General features: G+C 38.8%; 1 protein-coding gene across 1 annotated transcript in view; it reads right to left on the bottom strand.

Annotated features, from left to right (window-relative positions):
- EPHX2 (epoxide hydrolase 2) overlaps positions 1–21,503 on the bottom strand; it is a 128,803-nt gene that overhangs the window by 40,301 nt on the left and 66,999 nt on the right. Inside the window, exons 9-10 of the mRNA XM_033938446.1 lie at positions 6,024–6,058; positions 4,657–4,683 (exon numbers count right to left, since the gene is read on the bottom strand). Of these exons, the coding sequence (XP_033794337.1) occupies positions 4,657–4,683; positions 6,024–6,058 (62 nt within the window). The remainder of the gene's footprint in view (positions 1–4,656; positions 4,684–6,023; positions 6,059–21,503) is intronic.

Here is a 21,503-nt window from a genome sequence, read left to right as displayed (position 1 = left end):
AGGAAAGCCTTGTAGAGATGCACAAAGGTGGCTTTAAGTAGTCTGGGGGGTGGGCTAGTGAACCAAAGAGGAGGATCCAGGTCCATAAGCCACTCTAACCACTACATTTATGGTGGAACATGTGCAATCACCAAAACCAAAACTATATAGGTGCCACTTGCAGCCAATAAGGGCTATTGGGGTGATAGACAAGTGGGTATAGTAGGTTTTGGGGGGGCTCACCATGACCTGCAAGGGAGTTGTGGTGAGATGTTTATACAGCACCCTTTATGTGAAGTTTACAGCAATGCCCTGTAAGGTGCCCCACTACTTTGTTGCCATGTCTGGGTGGTCAGTCCATCAATTTGCTGACCTCTCCCAAGTCCAAAAGGTATTTTTCTAGGCGTTTGGGACTTGTGGCAAATTTTTGGATGAGAATGAGGTATAAATAAAGACGACTTAGCGGTCTGGACGATCAAACTGCTGGATGTATAAGCAGGATTTCTCCCAAAAAATATTTTGGGAGTATTTTGAGAATGGACGTTGCCATCTTTGGGTGACTAGCGTTTTAGGCTCAAAATGGACTTAGATGATTTTTTTATTATGCCCCCTCTAAGTGTCACCATTGAAGCCAATTGGAAAATGTGTTTGTAGATATTTAAACAATTAAGTTAATGATAATGTTATACCCAGTGCTTTGAACCGTTGCAACATGTACAATGGCATCCTTGTCACAGAACTATAAGCAATCCTATACCACAGGAAACAGTGTATCATGGGATACGAGGATGGTGACACTAAATAGTGAGGCAGCAGTTTGATTTTGCTGCTGACAAACACAACCACTCGGAAAGAGAAAGAGACAGTGGATGGGCAGACTAGATGGGCCATTTGGCCTTTATCTGCTGTCATGTTTCGATGTTTCTATCCCAAAAAGATCTTGGGTAATTCCATGTCAACTGGTCCAATTTCAAGGAGGTCCCCAGTTGCCATTTTCCACGGATACAAAACAGTGGCTCAAACAAAGGATCCCCTAACTTTGGATCTAGTTGAGATCATGCCCCCCAATTTGGAAATATCCTGAAAAAAATTCAGCTATTCTGAGATGGTTGAGTGGGGAGCCCAGTATGAGGAGGGGAAGGCCCACCATTTTGAAGAGGCAGGCCAGCTGACTGGAGGGAGCAGGCAACCCTCTGGCCAGTCATCGGAAAGTAAGATAAGGTGGAAAGGGCGAAGGTCGGTGGAAGCACGGGAGGGTGGCAGGGTGAGAGCGTGGACATCTCTTCTGCTGCCAAGGGGGACTATGATGCACGCGATGAAGCGTGCCTTTACTACTTCCACTAAAAAAAAAAAAAGGGCAATTTATGATTCTTCCTGTAATTTATTTTTTTCGTTAGCCACAGTCAAAACACACGCCACAAGATGCACTTTTAACAGTGCTGTCATTGTACCGGCACTCCCAGACCAGTCACTGAGTTTTGTCACCAAAAGCAGACACCGCTCTTGGAGAACGACTGCGATTTTTAAGAATCCACCAGAGTGCTTGTTTCAATATTCAAAAGCCCATTTGCATGGCAGTGTCGGAGACTGCTAGAAAGCTCGCTAAATACTGCGATAAACTGTTTTGATAATCCACCGCTAAAATGTATGCAGGCTAATCCATCTGCAACCAGTTTAGAGACTGTGTTAAAGTTTTGAGAATATGGCTCTTAGGGAAGTTCTGGCAGCCTTGCTGGCTGATCTTCTCAATGCTTCTCTAGAGTCGGGAGCAGTTCCAGAGGGCAGAAGAAGAGAGGATGTGGTCCCTCTCTACAAAAGTGGAGAAGTAGGAACTACAGGACAGTAAATCTGACTTCTGTGGTAAGTAAATTACTGTAAATGCTTTTAAAACAGAGAACAGTGATGTTTCTGGACTACAGTGGATTACTGGTTTTGAGAAAACATGGATTCACTAGAGGCAGGTCTTGTCAGACAAATATGATCAATTTCTTTCTCTGGGAGACCAGAGAATTAGACAGAGGGAGTACGTTAGATGTGGTGTATGTAGATTTTAGCAAAATCATTGACGGTGCTCTACATGGATGTCTAATATATAAACTGAGTGCCCTGGCTATGGGCCCCAAAAGTTACAGACTGGGTCAGGAACTGATTGAATGGAAGGCGACAGGTCAATGGAGATTGTTCTGAGGAAAGGGATGTTACCAGTAATTTGCTTCAAGTTTCAGTTCTTGGACTTATTCTTTTTAACATTTTTGTAAGTGATATCGCTGAAGGGCTGTTAGGTAAGATTTGCCTCTTTGCAGATGACACCAAAATTTGCAATAATCAAAATCATAGTTAATGGATGCTAGGATCAACCTTGGGGGTCCGCACACAAGAAAAAGATCTGAGTGTCATCGTGGCCAATATGGTGAAACATTCTGCCAATCTGCAGCGGCGGCCAAAAAAGCAAACAAGATGCTAGGAATTATTAGAAAAGGGATGGCAAACAAGACTAAGAATGTTATAATGCCTCTGTATCGCTCAATGGTGCGACCTCACCTAGAGTATTGTGTTCAGTTCTGGTCTCCTTATCTCAAAAAAGATATTGCAGCAATAGAGAAGGTTCAAAGAAGAGTGACCAAAATGATAAAGGGGAAGGAACTCCTCTTGTTTGAGGAAAGACTAAATAGGTTAGGGCTCTTCAGCTTGGAAAAGAGATGGCAGAAGGGGGAGATATGATTGAAGTCTACAAAATCCTGAGTGGAGTAGAACAGATACAAGTGGATCAATTTTTTTACTGCATCAAGATTTACAAAGACCTGGAGACACTCGAAGTTAGAGAGAAATACTTTTAAAACCAATAGGAGGAAATATTTTTTTCACTCAGAGAAGTTAAGCTCTGGAATATGTTGCCAGAGGAGGTGGTAAGAGCAGTTAATGTAGCTGGTTTTAAAAAAGGTTTGGACAAATTCCTGGAGGAAAGCCCATAATCTGCTGTTGAGACAGACATGGGGGAAACCACTACTTACCCTGGATCAGTGGCATGGAATGCTGCTACTATTTGGGTTTTTGACAGGTATTTATGACTTGGATTGGCCTCCATGAAGACAGAACACTGGGCTAGATGGACCATTGTTCTGACCCAGTAAGGCTATTCTTATGTGACCCCTGATGGTGTGAATAACATGAGGAAGGACCTAGCAAAGTTTGAAGAATGGTCTGAAATTTGCCAGCTTAGGACTGTGGCTCACTGGTTGAGCTGTTGCCTCTGCACCCAGAGGTTGTGAGATCAAATCCTGGTGCTGCTCCTTGTGACCCTGGGTAAGTCACTTAACCCTCCAGTGCCCACTGATTTGAATGTCAGCTTTGAAATGTGAAGGTGACAAAAAGGCGGTATACAAGTTCCAGATGCTCAAGGCCCAGCAGAAGATGAGGCCGATCTTTGGGCACCGGCAACAAGCACAGGACATGCCGGTGCCCAGATGACCTTAAGAAGCGGCCAGGGGAAGCCCGATTGCGGCGGGGGTTGCCCGATCGCAGGGGGGGGGGGGGTGCCCAATTGCGGCGGGGGGGGGGGGGGGGGCGAATCGTGGGGGGAGGGGGGAACGTATCAAAGCGAGTTTCCATCATTTCCTATGGGGAAACTCGCTTTGATAAACGAGCATTTTGGATTACGAGCATGCTCCTGGAACGGATTATGCTCGTAATCCAAGGTACTACTGTATGTCATTTTGTTCTTTATAATAGTCTCTACCATTGTGCCCGGAATAGACATCAGACTCTACAGTCCATAATTTCTTGGATCACCTATGGAGGCCTTTTAAAAATCAGTGTCATATTGGCCATCCTCTAGTCTTCTAGTACTATGCTGAATTTCAAAGAAAAATTAAAAATTACTAACAGCTCTGCAAGTTCATTTTTCAATTCTACCAGCACTCTGGGATATATACCATCCGGCTCAGGTAATTTGATACTGTTCAATTTGTCAAATTGACCCATTACATCATTCACTGTTACAAATTTGTATAAGTTTTTCTGATTCATCAGAACTGAATACCATTTCTGGCACTGGTAACTTCCCCGAGTATTCCTTGGTGAAGACTGGAGCAAAGAATTCATTTAATCTTTCTACTGTGGCCTTGTCTTCCATGAAAGCCCCTTTTATCCCTTGGTCGTCTAGCAGTCCAACCGATTCTCTTCCCGGCTTCTTGCTTTTAATATACCTAAAAAAGATTTTACTGTGTGATTTTGTTTCTAGCGTAATCTTCTTCTCAAGATCTCTCTTCGCCTTCCTTATTAGCGCCTTGCATAGGCAGCTGCTGAGACCAGCATCCTATACAGAATTTCCCTGTTAGTTTCTAGATTGGTGGGCTAGAATGCGTATGGTGAACACTGGTTGATACTATTATGTAGCCACTGGGGATGGATTTTTAAGGCTGCAAATTAGCCCACGGATATCTGTCCACATTGTATTGCCGCAGATTGAGCGAGTATGAAGTTTGATGGATGTTTGAAGAGCCGGTTCTAGGATGACACCATACAGTCTAAACTAGTAGCCAATTTGGGAGGGATAATTGTCTAGCCTTGCACAGATTAAAATATCCAAATTACTTTTATCACTGTAAACAAATGTGTAGAAAGTGTTTAAAACAGTTTAATAGTGGGTAAAAAAAAAAAAATCTGCTTAGTTCTTACCAGCTTGTCAAGGAAAGTCACCAGTTCCTAAAAGAAAAAACCAAAACAAAATCTGTATTATTGAGAAAGCTATCCTGATAAGCAAAAGAACCATCTCTATGGAGTCCTTTTACTAAACTGTGGTAAGCGCTAGTATGCACTTACGACATTAAAAAGGTTTATCATGGGACATGAGCTGGCATCCTGTGGTAAATTTGCTGTTTGAGTACATACACAGCATTCTAAAAAAGTTTCTTAATTTTCACTAAGGAGGGGCATGTTTGGGAATGGAGATTGGGCCAGACAGTGCTAATCAGTTAACAAGTAAAGCACTGCCAAGCACTAATTGCTGCCTACAAAATAGGTGTCAGTAAGGACTCACGTGGTAACTTTTTTAAATGGCTGAGCATCACTGGCGAAATTAGGGTGTGGCCCTTAATTAGGCATATGGGAAAATTAGCCATTTTCTGGATGCGACACAAGTGGCCTCAGTGGACAGGAAAGATACATGTAAGCAGTGCATAGCTTTAATAAGAGGACCCATGTGTATTTTCATCTAACCATTGTTCCACAAGTACTCAAGTTCATGGATTAACACTGAAAGCTCATATGAGCAAGTAAACAGAGTTTTGATTATTTCCAGCGGTTTAGAATTTAACCCTTTGCTGTATTTGAGATATAACAAACCATCAACTTGCAGCCCACACAACACATCTGAATTGATCTAAGATATTCTATATTTAAAGGACCATTTTATAATAGGCCACCTTGGTTATTTGTACAGGAAGGTGCCAAAGGCCCATAGTATTTTATCTCTTTACTTTCCTATTCTTTAATGGAGTTCCTTTCATAAAATATTTGCATTATAAACCGCTTAGATCCATCATATGCTGAAGCGCTATAACAAGTTCTAAGTCAGAACTCAGTGCATGGTAAATTTCTCTCGTGACTCATCAAATATGATTTACAAAACATGTTTGACAATGAAGGTTACTCAGACTACATGATATCCATATACAGACCTATTTATGAAACCTTCTTTTCATAGCTTACACTTAAAAGTTCAAAAGAAATCCCAACAAAATTATGTCTCTTTAGAGAAAGCAACATTCTAGACATCTTGAAACATATTTAAATCTAGTAGATACATTTTATTTGACTCTAAATTGCTGTGCAATTTTATTGGATTGATTGATTTTTTTTATGTTACCATCAAAATGGATCTTCAACCTATAGGTGCAGAAATGATTGTATTGCTTTAATTACCATATTGGGATCTTTTAATTGTGCATGACCCTGAAAAGATCATGTTCAAATGACATAATTTTGCATTTATAAAACTTATTTAAGCAGTTTACGTGGTCATAAATATTAGATGAATGCCCCACCTTACACATTTCCTCTTGGGAGTATTCTTCTGGGTCTAAAAGAAAACCAATAATTAATTTAATATTGAAATGAAAAAGTACATCCAAAGAAATCTACTTGTGGATATTCAATGTAAATCTAGAATAAGAGTGTCTACTGTCTGTTGATAATGAAAGGAAAAAAAATCTTTTAATACTTCTAACAAATGCTATAAGTGTCCTTTTCAAATGGATTGCACTGTTTCAGAAGTCTATGTACGCGTAGTCTGCACCTACCTTTCTATGTGAAATTATTTGCATCCTTTTACTCTGACAACTGCTGCAGAAAGAATATCCACAGAGCTTTCTGTGTGCTTCCCCCCCCCCCACTCTTCTCATGAAATATAACATATACATATCTGAAAATGCAATCTACACTATAGAAAGGACTACCGGGTGAAACTAAAAGAAGCCAAGAGAGATATGTCTGGCGAAAGCGCAGGCGGAACAGCATATGGCTAAAAAATGTAAAAAAGGGAGACAAAATGTTTTTTCAGATATATTAGTGAAAGGAGGAAGATGCAAAATGGAATTGCTAAACTAAAAGATGCTGGGAACCGATATGTGGAGAGTGATGAGGAAAAAGCAAACGTGCTAAACCAATACTTCTGTTCTGTGTTCACAGAAGGAAATCCCGGAGAAGGACCGAGATTGTCTGGCAAAGTTACGCAAGAAAATGGAGTAGATTCTGCACCATTCATGGAGGAAAGTATTTATGAGCAACTTGAAAAACTGAAGGTGGACAAAGCGATGGGACTGGATGGGATTCATCCCAGGATACTGAGGGAGCTCAGAGAGGTTATGACAGGTCCTATTAAAGACTTGTTCAACAAATATCTGGAGACAGGAGTGGCTCCTGGGGATTGGAGAAGAGCGGATGTGGTCCCTATTCACAAAAGTGGTCACAGAGATGAAGCGGGAAACTACAGGCCGGTAAGCCTCACTTCGGTTGTTGGAAAAATAATGGAAGTGTTGCTGAAAGAAAGGATAGTGAACTTCCTAGAATCTAATGGGTTACAGGATCCAAGGCAACATGGCTTTACTAAAGGTAAATCATGCCAAACGAACCTGATTGAATTTTTTGATTGAGTGAGCGGAGAACTGGATCGAGGACATATGCTAGATGTAATTTACTTAGATTTCAGCAAAGCCTTTGACATGGTTCCTCATAGGAGGCTCTTGAACAAACTTGAGGGGCTGAAGTTAGGACCCAAAGTGGTGAACTGGATTAGAAACTGGTTGTAGGATAGATTCCAGAGGGTTGTGGTTAATGGAAGTCGCTCGGAGAAAGGAAAGGTGAGTAGTGGAGTCTCTCAGGATTTGGTGCTGGGGCCGATCCTGTTCAATATGTTTGTGAGTGCCTTTGCTGAAGGGATAGAAGGTAAGATTTGCCTTTTTGCGGATGATACCAAGATTTGTAACAGAGTAGACACCATGAAGGGAGTGGAAAACATGAAAAAGGATCTGCAAAGGTTAGAGGAATGGTCTAATATCTGGCAACTAAAACTCAATGCAAAGAAATGCAGAGTAATGCATTTGGGGATTAATAATCGGAAGGAACCGTATATGCTGGGAGGTGAGAGGCTGATATGCACGGAGTGGGAGAGGGATGATAGTGTCCAAAGATCTAAAGGTGAAAAAAAGTGCGACAAGGTGGTGGCTGCTGCCAGAAGGATGCTGGGCTGTATAAAGAGAAGTGTAACCAGTAGAAGAAAGGTGTTGATGGCCCTGTACAGGTCGTTGGTGAGGCCCCACTTGGAGTATTGTGTTCAGTTTTAGAGACCATATCTGGCGAAGGACATAAGACAAAAATGATAGGAGGCTTGTGCCAAAAGACCTATGAGAAGAGACTGGAAGCCTGAATATGTATATCCTAGAGCAGGGGTGCCCACACTTTATGGGCTTGCGAGCTACTTTTATAATGACTAAGTCAAAATGATCTACCAACAATAAAATTAAAAAAAAACACAAAGCACACTAAAAGGCAGAGAAAATGTTAATTATTCATATTCCGGGTTTTTTCAAAGAGGTCACGGCAGATGACTCTATGCAATGTCACCTCAGTAACAAAATACAAAAATAGACAAATACACCCCCTCCCTTTTTACTAAACCACAATAGTAGGTTTTAGCACAGGGAGTTACGCTAAATGCCTCGCGCTGCTCTCAATGCTCATAGGCTCCCTGTGCTAAAAAACGCTATTGCGGTTTAGTAAAAGGGAGCCATAGTGCAAAATATAGACAGCAGATATAAATTCTCAAAACAGACACATTTTGATCACTAAATTGAAAATAAAATCATTTTTCCTACCTTTGCTGTTTGGTGATTTCATGAGTCTCTGGTTGCACTTTCTTCTTCTGACTATGCATCCAATCTTTCTTCCTTTCTTTCAGCCTCCTGCATGTTTCCTCTCCTCCAGACCTCATTCTCTCCCCCAACTTTTTCTTTCTGTCTCCCTGTTCCCCCTTCTTTCTGTCTCCCTGTCTGCCCCCTTTCTTTCTTTCTCCGTGCCCTCCCCCAAGCCACTCGGTTTGCTGCCACCGCCATCGGGGAACAGCCCCCAAGCCAACGCCGTCCCAAGCTTTCCCTGCAGAAGCGTCGCACTGACCAGCATTCCGCTCCCTGACGTCAATTCTGACGTAGGAGCGGAAGTTCCGGGAAAACAAGGCATTTCTCCTCATTCCATCCAGCCTGAGCCTCATCTCTCCTTGATCCAGCATTTCCCTTCTGTGTCTGTCAGAATTACCATTCTACCTATTTTCCAGCATCACCCTTCTTTGTGTCCATCTCACCTATATCCCTATCTCACCACTTTTTCAGAATCTTCATTTGTCTCTGTCCTTGTCTTTACCCCATGTTCACCATTTGCCCTTTCAATGTCTTTATCTCCCCCCCTGCACACTTTTTTAGCATTACTTCTATGTCTGTATTTCACCTCCTCTTCATGTCCCCTCTGTATCTCTATCTTTATTCAGTAAGTCCTGCTTACCCTTTCTCTTCTTTGTGTCACTATCTCCATTTTCAGCTTTCCCCCCTTTTCCTTTGTTACTGCACCCTGTAGCCAGAATCTTTCCACCCTCCCTCCATTCCGGCACAGCCCAGTATGAAATATTTCCTTTTGTTTCCCTCCCCTCTCTCTTTCTCTCTCTCTTCTCCTCCCTCACCCACGAGTCCTGCATCTGGCCCTCTCCCTTCTACCTGCACCTGGCAACACCCCCCTGTTCCGCGGCTCTCTTCAGCAACTCGTCAGCAGCGGTGATCAAGACAAGCTGCCGACATCGAGGCCTTCCCTCTACGAGTCCCGTCTTTGTGGAAAAAGGAAGTTGAAACAAGCGGGATTCGCAGAAGGTAGGCCCCGACGTCAGAAGCTTGTGTCGATCGCTGCTGCTGAGTTGCCGAAGAGAGCTGCGGAGCAGGGGGTGTGGCTGGAAGCAGGTAGAAGGGAGAGGGAGATAGGAAGGCTGTAGAAGCTCCGGAGCATGACACCGACCCCGGCCAGGATGATTTCTTTTTCAGGCTGCTGCTGCTGCTGCTGCCAAGCTCCCCCCCCCCCCCTGAAATGACAAAAACAGCCTAATGCCCGGCGTCGGCATCTTTGACGTTGGGGAGAAGAAGGCTGATAGGCCCAGGAGATCGGGACGGCAACACGAGTCTATCACGGAGCCCGGGATGGGCTCTGCGATCGACTCACGTTGCCTTCCTGAGCTACCAGTCGATCACGATCGACGTGTTGGGCACGCCTGTCCTAGAGGAAAGGAGGGACAGGGGAGATATGATTCAGACATTTAAGTACTTGAAAGGTATTAACATAGAACAAAATCTTTTCAAGAGAAAGGAAAATGTAAATCTTTATTTATTTTTCATCTTACAACAAATACATATATATAAAACATTTGTCAATAAATACATCATTTGCAATTCTATCATTTATGATACTAATAGATAAAAAATTTTTAATCCCATCCCTCCCACCCTTCCAATCTTACATTCAATCAAATATATCACATAACTAATCTTTTCTAGAAAACTAATCATTAATAAATTCAAATTTCCCCCTCCCATTCCTTCTACCTAAAATTGTATCTATAATGTAAAATGGTATCTACTCATTGCTTTTTTTTTTTTGTTTTTTAAATCTTTATTCATTTTTTTTGTGTTACAACAAGTGTTACAAATAAACTCAATAGAAACTTAAATACACACTTGACTAACTCATATATTAATATCAAGTATAACATTAATATAATAATCCCCTGTCCCACCCTCCTTCCCAAACAATAATACATAAATCAATTTTATTGTATATTTTTAAAATATTAATTTAGTATGTAATAATCAAAATTGAAAAACCCACCCCATTTCCCTCTTTACAATTATCTTATCATGGGAAAAATTCATTAGAGAAATCATGTTAACGGTCTTTAGATGTTTCCAGTGTTATTTATAGGAAAAATTATCCTTCATTACAAAAATCGGTTAATGGTCCCCATATTTTTTTAAATTTATTCATGTATCCTTTGTGTGTTGCAATAGCAAGTTCCATTTTGTATATGTGGCATACCGAATTCCACCAGAACATATAGTTCAATCTATCATGTTGTTTCCAATTGAATGTAATTTGTTGTATTGCAATTCCAGTTAAAATAAATAAAAGTTTGTTATTACTGGATGAAATTTGGCTTTTTGCTCTCATAGTTGTTCCAAATAATATAGTATCATATGTCAAGGCTACTGGATTTTCTAACATTCTGTTAATTTGGGGCCAAATTGATTTCCAGAATGATAGGATAAATGGACAAAAGAATAAAAGATGATCTAATGTCCCAATTTCAATATGACAGTGCCAGCATCTATTAGATCTTGAACTATCTATTTTTTGTAAACGAGTAGGGGTCCAAAAAGCTCTATGAAGAAGAAAAAACCAAGTTTGTCTCATAGATGCTGACACCGTACATTTTAGCCTCCAAGACCAAAGTCGTGGCCATTGAGATGCACTAATTTGGTGTTTTATCTCAATGCTCCAAATGTCTCTAAGACCATTTTTTGGTTTTTTATTTATATATCCAGATATTAATTTATACCACTGTGCGGCTTTGTGACCTATTGAGTCCATCTGGAAACATAAGAATTCCAAACTATGATATTTAGCGAGATCTTTCCATTCAGGGAACCCTTTCTGAATAGATTGCTTCAATTGCAACCATTTAAAATATTGTGTTTTATTGAGACCAAATTTTTGTTGCAATTGTGAAAACTCCAGCAATTTATCATTTTTAATTACATCATCCAGAGTGCGGATGCCTGCTATCATCCAATGTTTCCAGATGACTTTAAAACCGCCAATTTTGATCTTGGGGTTTAGCCATATAGTTTGGTTGGTTGATTTACTAATTGGAATTTGAGTAAGATTACTTATGTATTTTAGAGTTTTCCAGGTATCCATAAATATTTTATGATCTTTGTATAACCTTGGCATCTTGATACTAATTACATGATTAAGACGTAATGGAAACATAAGCCTCCATTCTAGCCAAAACCAGTCTGGAATATTATCTGTGGGTTCTGGGAGGATCCAATACATACCATGACGTAAGATATAGGCTTGATGATACCTATAGAAATTGGGAAAATTTACCCCTCCCTCCTTAATTGGTTTTTGTAATGACGCTAGAGCTATTCTTGGTTTTTTATTAAGCCATATAAATTTTGTCAAAGTCCTATTTATTTTTGTATAAAACGAATCTTGAAAGAAAACTGGTATCATCCCCATTTGGTAACATACAACTGGTAAAATCATCATTTTTACAGTTTGTACTCTTCCCCACCAAGATAAATGCAAAGGATTCCATTGCTCACACATTTCTATTACTTTTTGTAATAAGCATTTTTCATTAATTTTCATTGTTTCATCTACTGTTTTTGTTATCAAAATTCCAAGGTATTTGATATATTCTTCCTTCCAAACAAAAGGGAATGTATCAAATAAACCTTTTGTACAATGTATATTTAGTGGAAGAATTTCTGATTTATTCCAATTAATTTTATATCCTGAAAATTTTCCAAATTTCTCAATCAATTCAAGTAGATGTGGAATGGTGGATTCTGGATTCTTCAGATATAATAATAAATCATCTGCGTAAGCAGATATTTTATATTCTTTATCTGAATGAGGTATACCCTGTATCTCCTTAGCTTGTTGGATAGCTAATATTAAGGGTTCTAAAACAATATCAAACAGCAAAGGGGATAAGGGACATCCTTGTCTAACTCCTCTCTGTAGATCAAATTTTTCTGAAAACGTATTATTAATATATAGTCTAGCAGAAGGGGAGCTATACATTGTTTGTATCATTTGTATAAATCCAGGACCTATACCAAACCATTCCATTGCTTGATACATAAAAGGCCATTCTACTCTATCAAAGGCCTTTTCTGCATCTAATGAAATTGCAAAAGTAGGTTCGTTAATTTTCTTTGTTAAATATAACATATGGAATGTTAATCTGGTATTGTGAGATGAATGTCTTTGAGCAACGAATCCTGTTTGATGCATACCTATTATATGGGGGAGAGCTTTAGCTAATCTTAGCGCAAGTGTTTTTGCTAATAATTTTCCATCTACATTTATTAAAGATATTGGTCTATAGTTTGATACCAAAGTGGGATCTTTATTGGACTTTGGCAAAACAATAGTCAAAGATTCTGCTATAGTGCCTTTAATACAACCTTTATTGAGTTGATATTGATAAAGATTTAATAAATAGGGTAATAAAAAGTTTTGAAATGTTTTATAAAATTCCACTGTATATCCATCACCACCTGGAGCGGATCCAACTCTAAGGGACTCCAAAGCTGTTCCTAATTCTTTTAGTGATATTGGTTCTTCCAAACTTCGTTTTATATGTTCAGGAATTTTTGGACCCTCTAACATTTTTAAAAATTCAAAACCATCTTTTTCTTTATTTAGATAATTTTCGGAAGAATAAAGAGATTTATAGAATTTTAAGAATTGTTTTAAAATAGGTTCAATTTGTGTATATGTATTTCCATTTTCATCTTTTATTGCTATTACTTTTGTTTTTCTTTTTTTCGCTTTAAGATAGTTTGCCAATATTCTTCCTGATTTGTTTGAATTACCATAGTACAATGTTTGTTGAGAAAATAAATCTTTCCTAATCATCTTAGATGAGATTTCATTATATTTACCTTTTAATTTTAATAATTCTTGTTGAATAGAATATTCCCATTTTTCTATAAGTTTTGATTCTAAATTTTTAATCTCTTTTTCTAATATTAAAAATTGTTTTTTAATTTGTTTTTTTAGAAAAGCCGAATAGGAAATTATTTGTCCTCTAATTGTTGCCTTAAAGGCATCCCATAAAGTTTCTCTATTAATATCATCATTATCATTTATTTGAAAAAATTCTTTCATTTTTGTTAGAAGATTTTCACAAAAATTTTTGTCAACCAACATTGTACTATCCATTTTCCAAATTGGTCTATTATTATTTTGATTTGTAGTTTTAATTTTGATCCATACTCCACCATGGTCAGATAGAATAATTGGATCAATGGCTGCTTGTGTCACTTGATGTGCAAGATGTTTTGAAGTAAAGATATAATCGATTCTTGAAAAAGAATTGTGAACATGAGAACAGAAAGAAAATTCCCGACCATCAAAATGAAGTATTCTCCATATATCTATTAAATCACAAGATTGAATCAAATTATCTAGTCCCATAGATTTCATAACTCTACCTGGGTTTTTATCTAATAAAGGATCCATTACAGCATTGAAGTCCCCTGCTACTATAAGATTTGAAGTAGCCAGTGGTATGATCAGTTGTTGAAGAGTTTTAAAGAATTCATTTTGGTTCGAATTAGGGGCGTATATATTGATTAACGTCATGGTAGTATTTCCCATATTCATTTCCACCATTATCCATCTTCCATGAATATCTGAAGCTTTTAGTTTAAATGAAGCAGAGCATTTTTTGTTAATTAAAATAGCGACACCTGCCTTTTTCCCTATAGCTGGTGAGAAAAAACACTGTTTGACCCAGCCTCCTTCTAGTTTTTTAGATTCTATATGTGAGAGGTGGGTCTCTTGTATAAGGCATATATCAGCATCTTGCCTTTTTAAAAATAATAGTGCTTTTTTCCTTTTTATCATATGATTTAGACCGTTAACATTTAAAGACATAATTTTAATATCCATTTATTTTTAAATTTTCAGGTATTAAATTATGTATATTTTCCCAATGTTTTAAGTATTTCATTTCTCTTTTTTCCTTTATTCCCATGAATTCCTTATATATTTCCCTTTTATACCCTCCCATCCCTCTTATCCCTCCCTTCCCCCCCTTATTAATTACGAAAACTTGGATACGCAGGTTGAGGTTAGATTTAGATAACTCCCACAAGCTATTAACAATTATCTAAAGTACTACCATTTTTTTTTTTTTTTTTTCCCTCTATTTTTGTATATTTTCTTTTATTTTATTATTAATTGTAAGAATAAGTAAAAAGTTTTTCATTCTTATGTATTGAAAAATTATTTTCTGTATTTGTATATCTTTAGATACATAAGAATGATTATATTAAATCAATTATATCTAAGAACATTTCAGTTATTATTCATTTCTTTTAGGTGGTATATTATTTTACTTTAAAAAGCTTTCCAATTTAGCCTCTTTCCTTAGAACTGTAACAAGAGTTTATAGCACAGGAATCCACTCATCTCTTATATTCATTATTTTCTTATGATTCAGGAGAGAGTTGTCAATTAAGAGGAGCTAACATTCCCATCAGTGTTCTTGTAAGTTCTGTCTCAATAGCATACTCTCTAGACATTTATAATTTTAAAGTATCTGAGGCCTGTGTAGACAAGAGTGAAGTCCTGTGCCAAAAACCCTCCTTTTATCTCCCATTGAGGATTCCCAGGTTGAATTATTGTGGATACTAAATTAAATTTAATAAATAAAAGAACATAAAATTTGCGTTTCAGACTTATTCTTTTCATATATTTCGTATTTGAAATGCTTTTAATGTATCTGAAACGCAAAATTAAACCTGAAGTACCACCTTCAACCTGAAATACAACAATCCAATCACTACATCTTTTTTTTTTTTTTTTTTTTTTTCCTTTCAATCTTCTTTGTGATTGAAGGATGATTTTCTTTCTCACTATTACTCCGCTTTCAAGATTTCGGATTCAATCAGTACATTTTTAAGTTTGTTGAAGAAACTTTCTTCGTCATCATTTGAGTTCGGAGATGTGTTTCAAATCATTTACGTTCCTGCCATTAAGTTTATTCTATTTATTCTGAGTAGAATTTTTATATTTTTCAGTTTTCTTGTTTTCTATGGAGAATGTTACAAGTTGTTTAAGTCTTTAATTTGATCCTTGTGTGTTCTTTTTCCATTGTTTTCCGTTTTGATCTATCTTTAACCGTCAATAAACTTTAGTATGAACCCATTAATTATTTTTTAGATTGTCATAGGTTGTTCCAGTTGATTTATAAATTCCTGTAGTTTTTTTGGATCTGTAAAGTTTTGCGTTTTGTTAGCGACGGTAACCTTCATAATTGCCGGGTACAGGAGCCCAAATCTAGCTCCTAGAGATCTTAGTTGTGGTCTCATATCTAAGAATTGTTTTCTTCTTGTTGCTGTTTCTTTTGCAAAGTCTGGGACAATGTATATTTTTGAATCTTGGCATTTAAGATTTTTGATTTCCTTGGCTAATTGGCATATTTCAATTGCTTGTTGGTGTCTTAAAAGTTTGAAAATTAAAGTTCTTGGACCTGTTTGAGTGTTATTTCTTTGTGTTGGAATCCTATGAGCTCTTTCAATTTCCAGTTCCGTTTTAAATTTCAATGGTAGTATTTTAGGTAGAAATTTTTCAAGAAATGCAATCGGATCATTCTTTTCCACTCCTTCAGGTAATCCGATTATTCTTAAATTATTCCGTCTTTCCCGATTTCGGCTGTCTTCAAGATTTTTTTTTATCTCTATTATTTCTTTCCATATGATTTTGCTGTGATTCATGTCTGTATTTAATTGTTCTGTAATATCTTCTAATGTTGAAATTCTATTCTCTGTAATGTCCACTCTTTTAGTTAGGATTGCAGCATCTTCCATTGCTTTTTGTAGTTTTTTGTTACTATCTAAGACAATTTCTTTTATTTGTCTTAGTTCTTCCATAACATCCAGATTTTTTTCTGTTGGTAATGGGATTTTAGAGGGTGTACCTGGCTCAGGTTTCGACCTCTTATTGCTTCCTGATGTTCCAGCTCCTAAGTCAGCTTTATTTTGTTTAGTTGAAGTCATATTTCAATATATATTTTAGTTTTTTTTTTTTTTTTTTTTTTATTTGGTAGTAATTCTTTTTAATATATTTTTTTTTATATTTGCTTATAAGGAGCTATTCGTTTATCCAACCTTTCATCCAAGCCACGCCCCTTTTATTCAATATTATTAAGGCAACTGTAAGTTATTTGTTTTTAGGCTCTATTGCAGACTCGTTGTTGGCACCTAGCCTGAAAAAATTTGTAGCCTTCTTTTCTAGCTCTCCTCTTACAAGCCCAATCGCAGCTTTTATCGAGGAGAGCAATATTCCATCCAATATATTACTTCAATCTTTCAATGTGCATGTATTTGTATTTCAGTGTCTCTCAATTACCTCAATGTCACTTTTCTTCAGGTCAAAGAAAATACCAATCCTTTTATTTGACCTTCCTCAGAGCCCAAAAACCTATAGTCTCTTATATCTGAATCTCTTGAATTACAGCATGAGAGATTAACATTTATATTGAATCTTTCACAGTTTATTTTTGAAGTTAGCAGCAAGGAAATAGTTAAAAACCGTTGCCAAGTAGCTTTCACTGCAGATCTCTCCTCATTTCCAGCAGAGGACAGTTATTTCAAGCAGCCCATTACCTGAATTAAGCAGGCATCAGGCATTTCAAAAAAAACTTATCCTTGTCAGTAGGCAGCTCACCGGCCGACCCAGACTTTGTAAAAGTTTCTTTTTTTTCCGATCCAAGATGGCCGCGGTCGTGTTGCAACGAGCAACTGCCTGCTAACACCCACCTTCGGGAAATCTTTCCTCTTCAAGACAAGACACTTGCACTTTCCTCTTGCTCTCTGCCAGAGAGCTTTGATCGTGCTAAAGAGGAAGGAAAGCCTCTCTGACCTCACGGCGTCCCGGACCAGCCCACCCTGGCAACGTTTAAAAGTAAATATTGTTGTTTCTGCCTGGGGGACCCGATCTTGCCGTTTCTGCCAGCGGGGACCCAATCTTGCCGCGTTTGTCAGCGGGACCCGATCTTGCAGCTTTTGCCAGCGGGGACCCGATCTTACCGGCTCTGTCAGCGGGGATCTGATCTTGTCGTCTCTGCTTGGGAGACCCGATTTGCTGTCTTTGCCGTTGAGACGGATTCAGCCCTCCACACCTCGTTTTTCAGAAAACAATGAAAACGGCACTTTTTTTTTTCCGATTTTCCCCTTCAATTGACTCTCCCACCTAATCAAAGAGGTAAACTCCAATTTATATACTTTTTAAGAACGTTTTTTTGTAGTTTTTTTTTGAAATTAAGCTTGTTTATACAGGAGCTCTTTCTTCATCCAACCGTCATCGTTCGCGTCCAAGCCACGCCCTCCAAGAGAAAGGAAAATGGTAAAACCAGAGGGCATAATTTGAGGCTGAGGGGTGGGAGACTCAAGAGCAATGTAAGGAAATTCTTCTTTATGGAGAGGGTAGTGGATGCCTGGAATGTGCTTCCGAGAGAGGTAGTAGAGAGGAAAACGGTGACGGAGTTCAAAAAAGCGTGGGATGAACACAGAGGATCTAGAATCAGAAATTAGTAAATATTGAAGCACTGAGGCCAGTACCGGGCAGACTTGCTGTATATGGCTGTTTGGTTGAGGATGGGTTGGGGAGGGCTTCAAGGTTGGGAGGGTGCAGATGGGCTGGAGTGAGCTTTGACAAAGACTTCAGTAGTTGGAACGTAAGCACAGTACCGGACAGAGCTTTGGATTCTTGCCCAGAAATAGCTAAGAAGAAAAAAAAAAATTAAATTGAATCAGGTTGGGCAGACTGGATGGACCATTCGGGTTTTTATCTGCTGTCATCTACTATGTTACTATATATTGTCCTCCCCTGATCTAAATGTGGCTCCAAAATGCCTCCTCTTAATGCAGCTAAAGTATGCACTTTGTTTTTTTTATTATTTATTTATTATTTTCAACTTAAATTTCAAGTATTACACTTGTACAGAAAGCAAGAATAGGATAGATATCAAATACAAAGCAATACAAATCTTAAATTAAACAAATATACTATTTATGCTCAAGTCCACAATTAGGATCCAAGAATTATAGAAAATTGGCGAAATTATCTAGAAAGAAAATTATAAAAGAAACTGAGAACTGTAGCACTGAGATAGGGTCACAATATCCTAAATATAGGGCTCAAAGATTGTTAACATTCAGGCGAGACATAGCCACGAAATTTGTCAATTGTGATGGTTCAAAAAACACATATTTAAGAGTACGGTGATATACAATACATTTACACGGATGTCTCAAATAAAAGGTTGCCCCCAAAGATAAAACCCCAGGTTTCAAAAGAAGAAATTCACGGCGGCGCCTTTGCGTCTCCCGTGCCAAATCTGGGAACATTTGTATTTTATAACCAAGAAAGCTTTTTTGTCTATTTTTAAAGAAAAGTTTTAACAACCATGTTTTATCAATTGGCAAAGCTAAAGTAATAATCATGGTGGCTGGTGATGCTAAATCCTTCTCAGATGTTTCTAAGATCTGTGATATATTTAGAAGTTCTTGATCTGAAGGTTTTTCTTTTGGTTGTTGATTTTGTTCTTTATCAGGCAAATAATAAACCCGTGAAAATGGTGGTAATGAATCTTCGGGTATCTCTAGGTTCTCTACTAGATATCTCTTAAGTATATCTCTAGGTGTTACTAACTCAAGTCTTGGAAAGTTAATTAACCTTAAGTTATTACTACGTGAATTATTCTCAAGCATTTCAGTCTGCACTTTGTTAAACCTAGGAAGTTCTTTCAGCTGAATAAAATATAGGCTATTTTTAGAGTTCTTTTCCAAAAAATAATATAATCCAGGGACAAATTATTCTGTATGAAGACATTGCATTGGCTTCTGGTTGGAGATAACTATAAAGTTGATTTTGTGGTTTAAGCTTGTTTCGAAACAAAAGGATTTTTATAAAATTAAGTGCCATACATGAGTAAAAGTAGGCACATGAAAAGAGTGCATTTGCTTTTACACCATCCACATACAGGTATTCCTAGTTTGGGCGCAGTAAAGGCATAATTATAATTTAACCATATTTATCAAATATGCAGAGATACATGATTAGGTGAATTGGGTAGGAAGGCATCCTCTGTGTTCATCCCATCCCAGCTTGTCTTAACTACCTCCACTAGGAGGGCATTTCAGGTAACTATCACCCTTTCTGTGAAAAAAAGCATTTTCTCATGATTTTAAAGTTCACTTCCTTGCAGTTTCATTTCAAGTCCTTTAATTCTCTAGCTTCTTCATCTTTGAGAAAGATTTGCTCATTAATACCTCTCAAATATTCACTGTACATGTATGTATCACATCACCTCTGTTCCTCCTCTTCTCTAGGAATTCAGGTTTTCAAGTCTCTTCTCATACACATTCCGGAGCAGACTGAGGTAGTATATTCAGCCGCGCAATCTGAATAATGCAGCTGAAAATCTAGGTATGGACCTGGTGAGTGGGTTTAAGGTGGGCATCGTTACTACTTGATACATTCTGCTGAATATGTCTAGGATCATGTTCTCTTTCTCCCCAAACTTTGAAATGCTTATCTTATGTAAGATAATAAAGCACTTTGTGAGCCCCAGTTCTCAATTTCCATGCACCTCTATGTCTACAACTTTCCTAAAAGTAAACAGGTCAATTTAGTTTAGTTGAAACCTAAGGAAAACTAGAGCATGCTGATGTCATCTAATACTGTGACAGTCGTCCCACCATTGGTTAATCGCTACAGTATAACCATATGTATCAAATCAAAAGCTGGGCATCATAACATGTTTACACATCAATTTCCTGTCCACTGACTGATCCAGAGCATTCTGTGGGCGGAGATTGTATAAGCTGAAATTTTACTCATAACTGAGCATATCGTAGTAGATAGTGTCAGCCACAAAATCCACCCCTGTTGGGATGACAGGGGGGGCAAACCACCTCCTCCGTAACCAGATTCTGGTATAGCATTTTGTGGCAGGCTCGCACTACAAAGAATGCTGTGGCCGCTTCCTTAAAGCCTAAAGCCAGCACCTCAAATTGTCTTTTGAGGACCAGATCCACTCTGCGATCCTGCATATCCTTCAGGATCACATCCCCTTCACTAGGCAGCAAAATCCATTTAGTAACCTGTGCTACCAACGAATCCACCTTAGGTGGCATAAACAATTGCTGAAAATCTGAAGCAATGGGATACAAATTTGTGATCACCCTCACTCTCGCGCCACCCACTCCAAGAGACCTTCTAGCATGTCCCAATTCTAGTAATCTCTGGTGAGAAGGGAAGCACATGGACTGTGACCTGGTACTACATAAGAGTGAAAGCAGAACAGCCGAGACCTGCAGGAACTCTAGATCCAACTCCCACAAAGAAACTAGCCAAACCTCGGTTTGCGAGTGTTTTACAAGACGAACAAAATGTACCTCGCAAACCGAGTGTTGACTCGATTTGCGAGCACAGCCCTCCCCCCGAGAACTGGCTTTGCCCCCCGCTCGAAAGCCTCCCCCCCCGAGAACCGGCATTGCCCGCCCGCCCAAACACAAGCCCTTATCCCGATCTGGCACCGGCACGAAGCACCAACTCACAGGACGTGCCGGTGTCTGAAGATCCTGCCTCTTCCCTGGGCTGGGCTTGAGCATCTGCGCGTGCTCAAGGCCTTCTGTTTCCCACTCTCCCCGGTGCTGCGTGCCGGTGCCAGATCGGGGTAAGGGCTTGTGTTTGGGCGGGCGATGCTGGTTCTGGAAGGGGGGGGCGTGGAAGCACGCCAGTGGCCTTGGGGTGGGTCTTTTTGGGACGTGGTGGAGTGAGGTGAAGCAGCGCCAGTGGCCTCGGGGGGGGTGGGGGGAAGGAACCAATCAACTGAGTTTCCCTTAGTTCCAATGGGGAAACTCCCTTTGATATATGAGCACTTTGGTTTACGAGCATGCTTCTGGAACAAATTATGCTCATAAACCAGGGTTCCACTGTATAATAAAAATATATTAGGTTCTTATCTTGATAATATCTTCTCCAGTAAAAAGGTACAGTAGGCTGAACCAAAGGGTTGCCCATCTGTGCTAGTGAGCATACTGCAGAAGATGTCGATCACAGCTTTTCAACTCCTCCTTCTCCACAGTCTCTTCAGCCTCCTTCAGTTTGTACCAAAGCCGGCA

This window comes from Geotrypetes seraphini, chromosome 3, assembly GCF_902459505.1.
Source record: "Geotrypetes seraphini chromosome 3, aGeoSer1.1, whole genome shotgun sequence".
Taxonomy (NCBI): domain Eukaryota; kingdom Metazoa; phylum Chordata; class Amphibia; order Gymnophiona; family Dermophiidae; genus Geotrypetes; species Geotrypetes seraphini.
The sequence above is the reverse complement of the archived record's forward strand: the minus strand, read 5'-3'. Positions and strand labels throughout refer to the sequence as shown.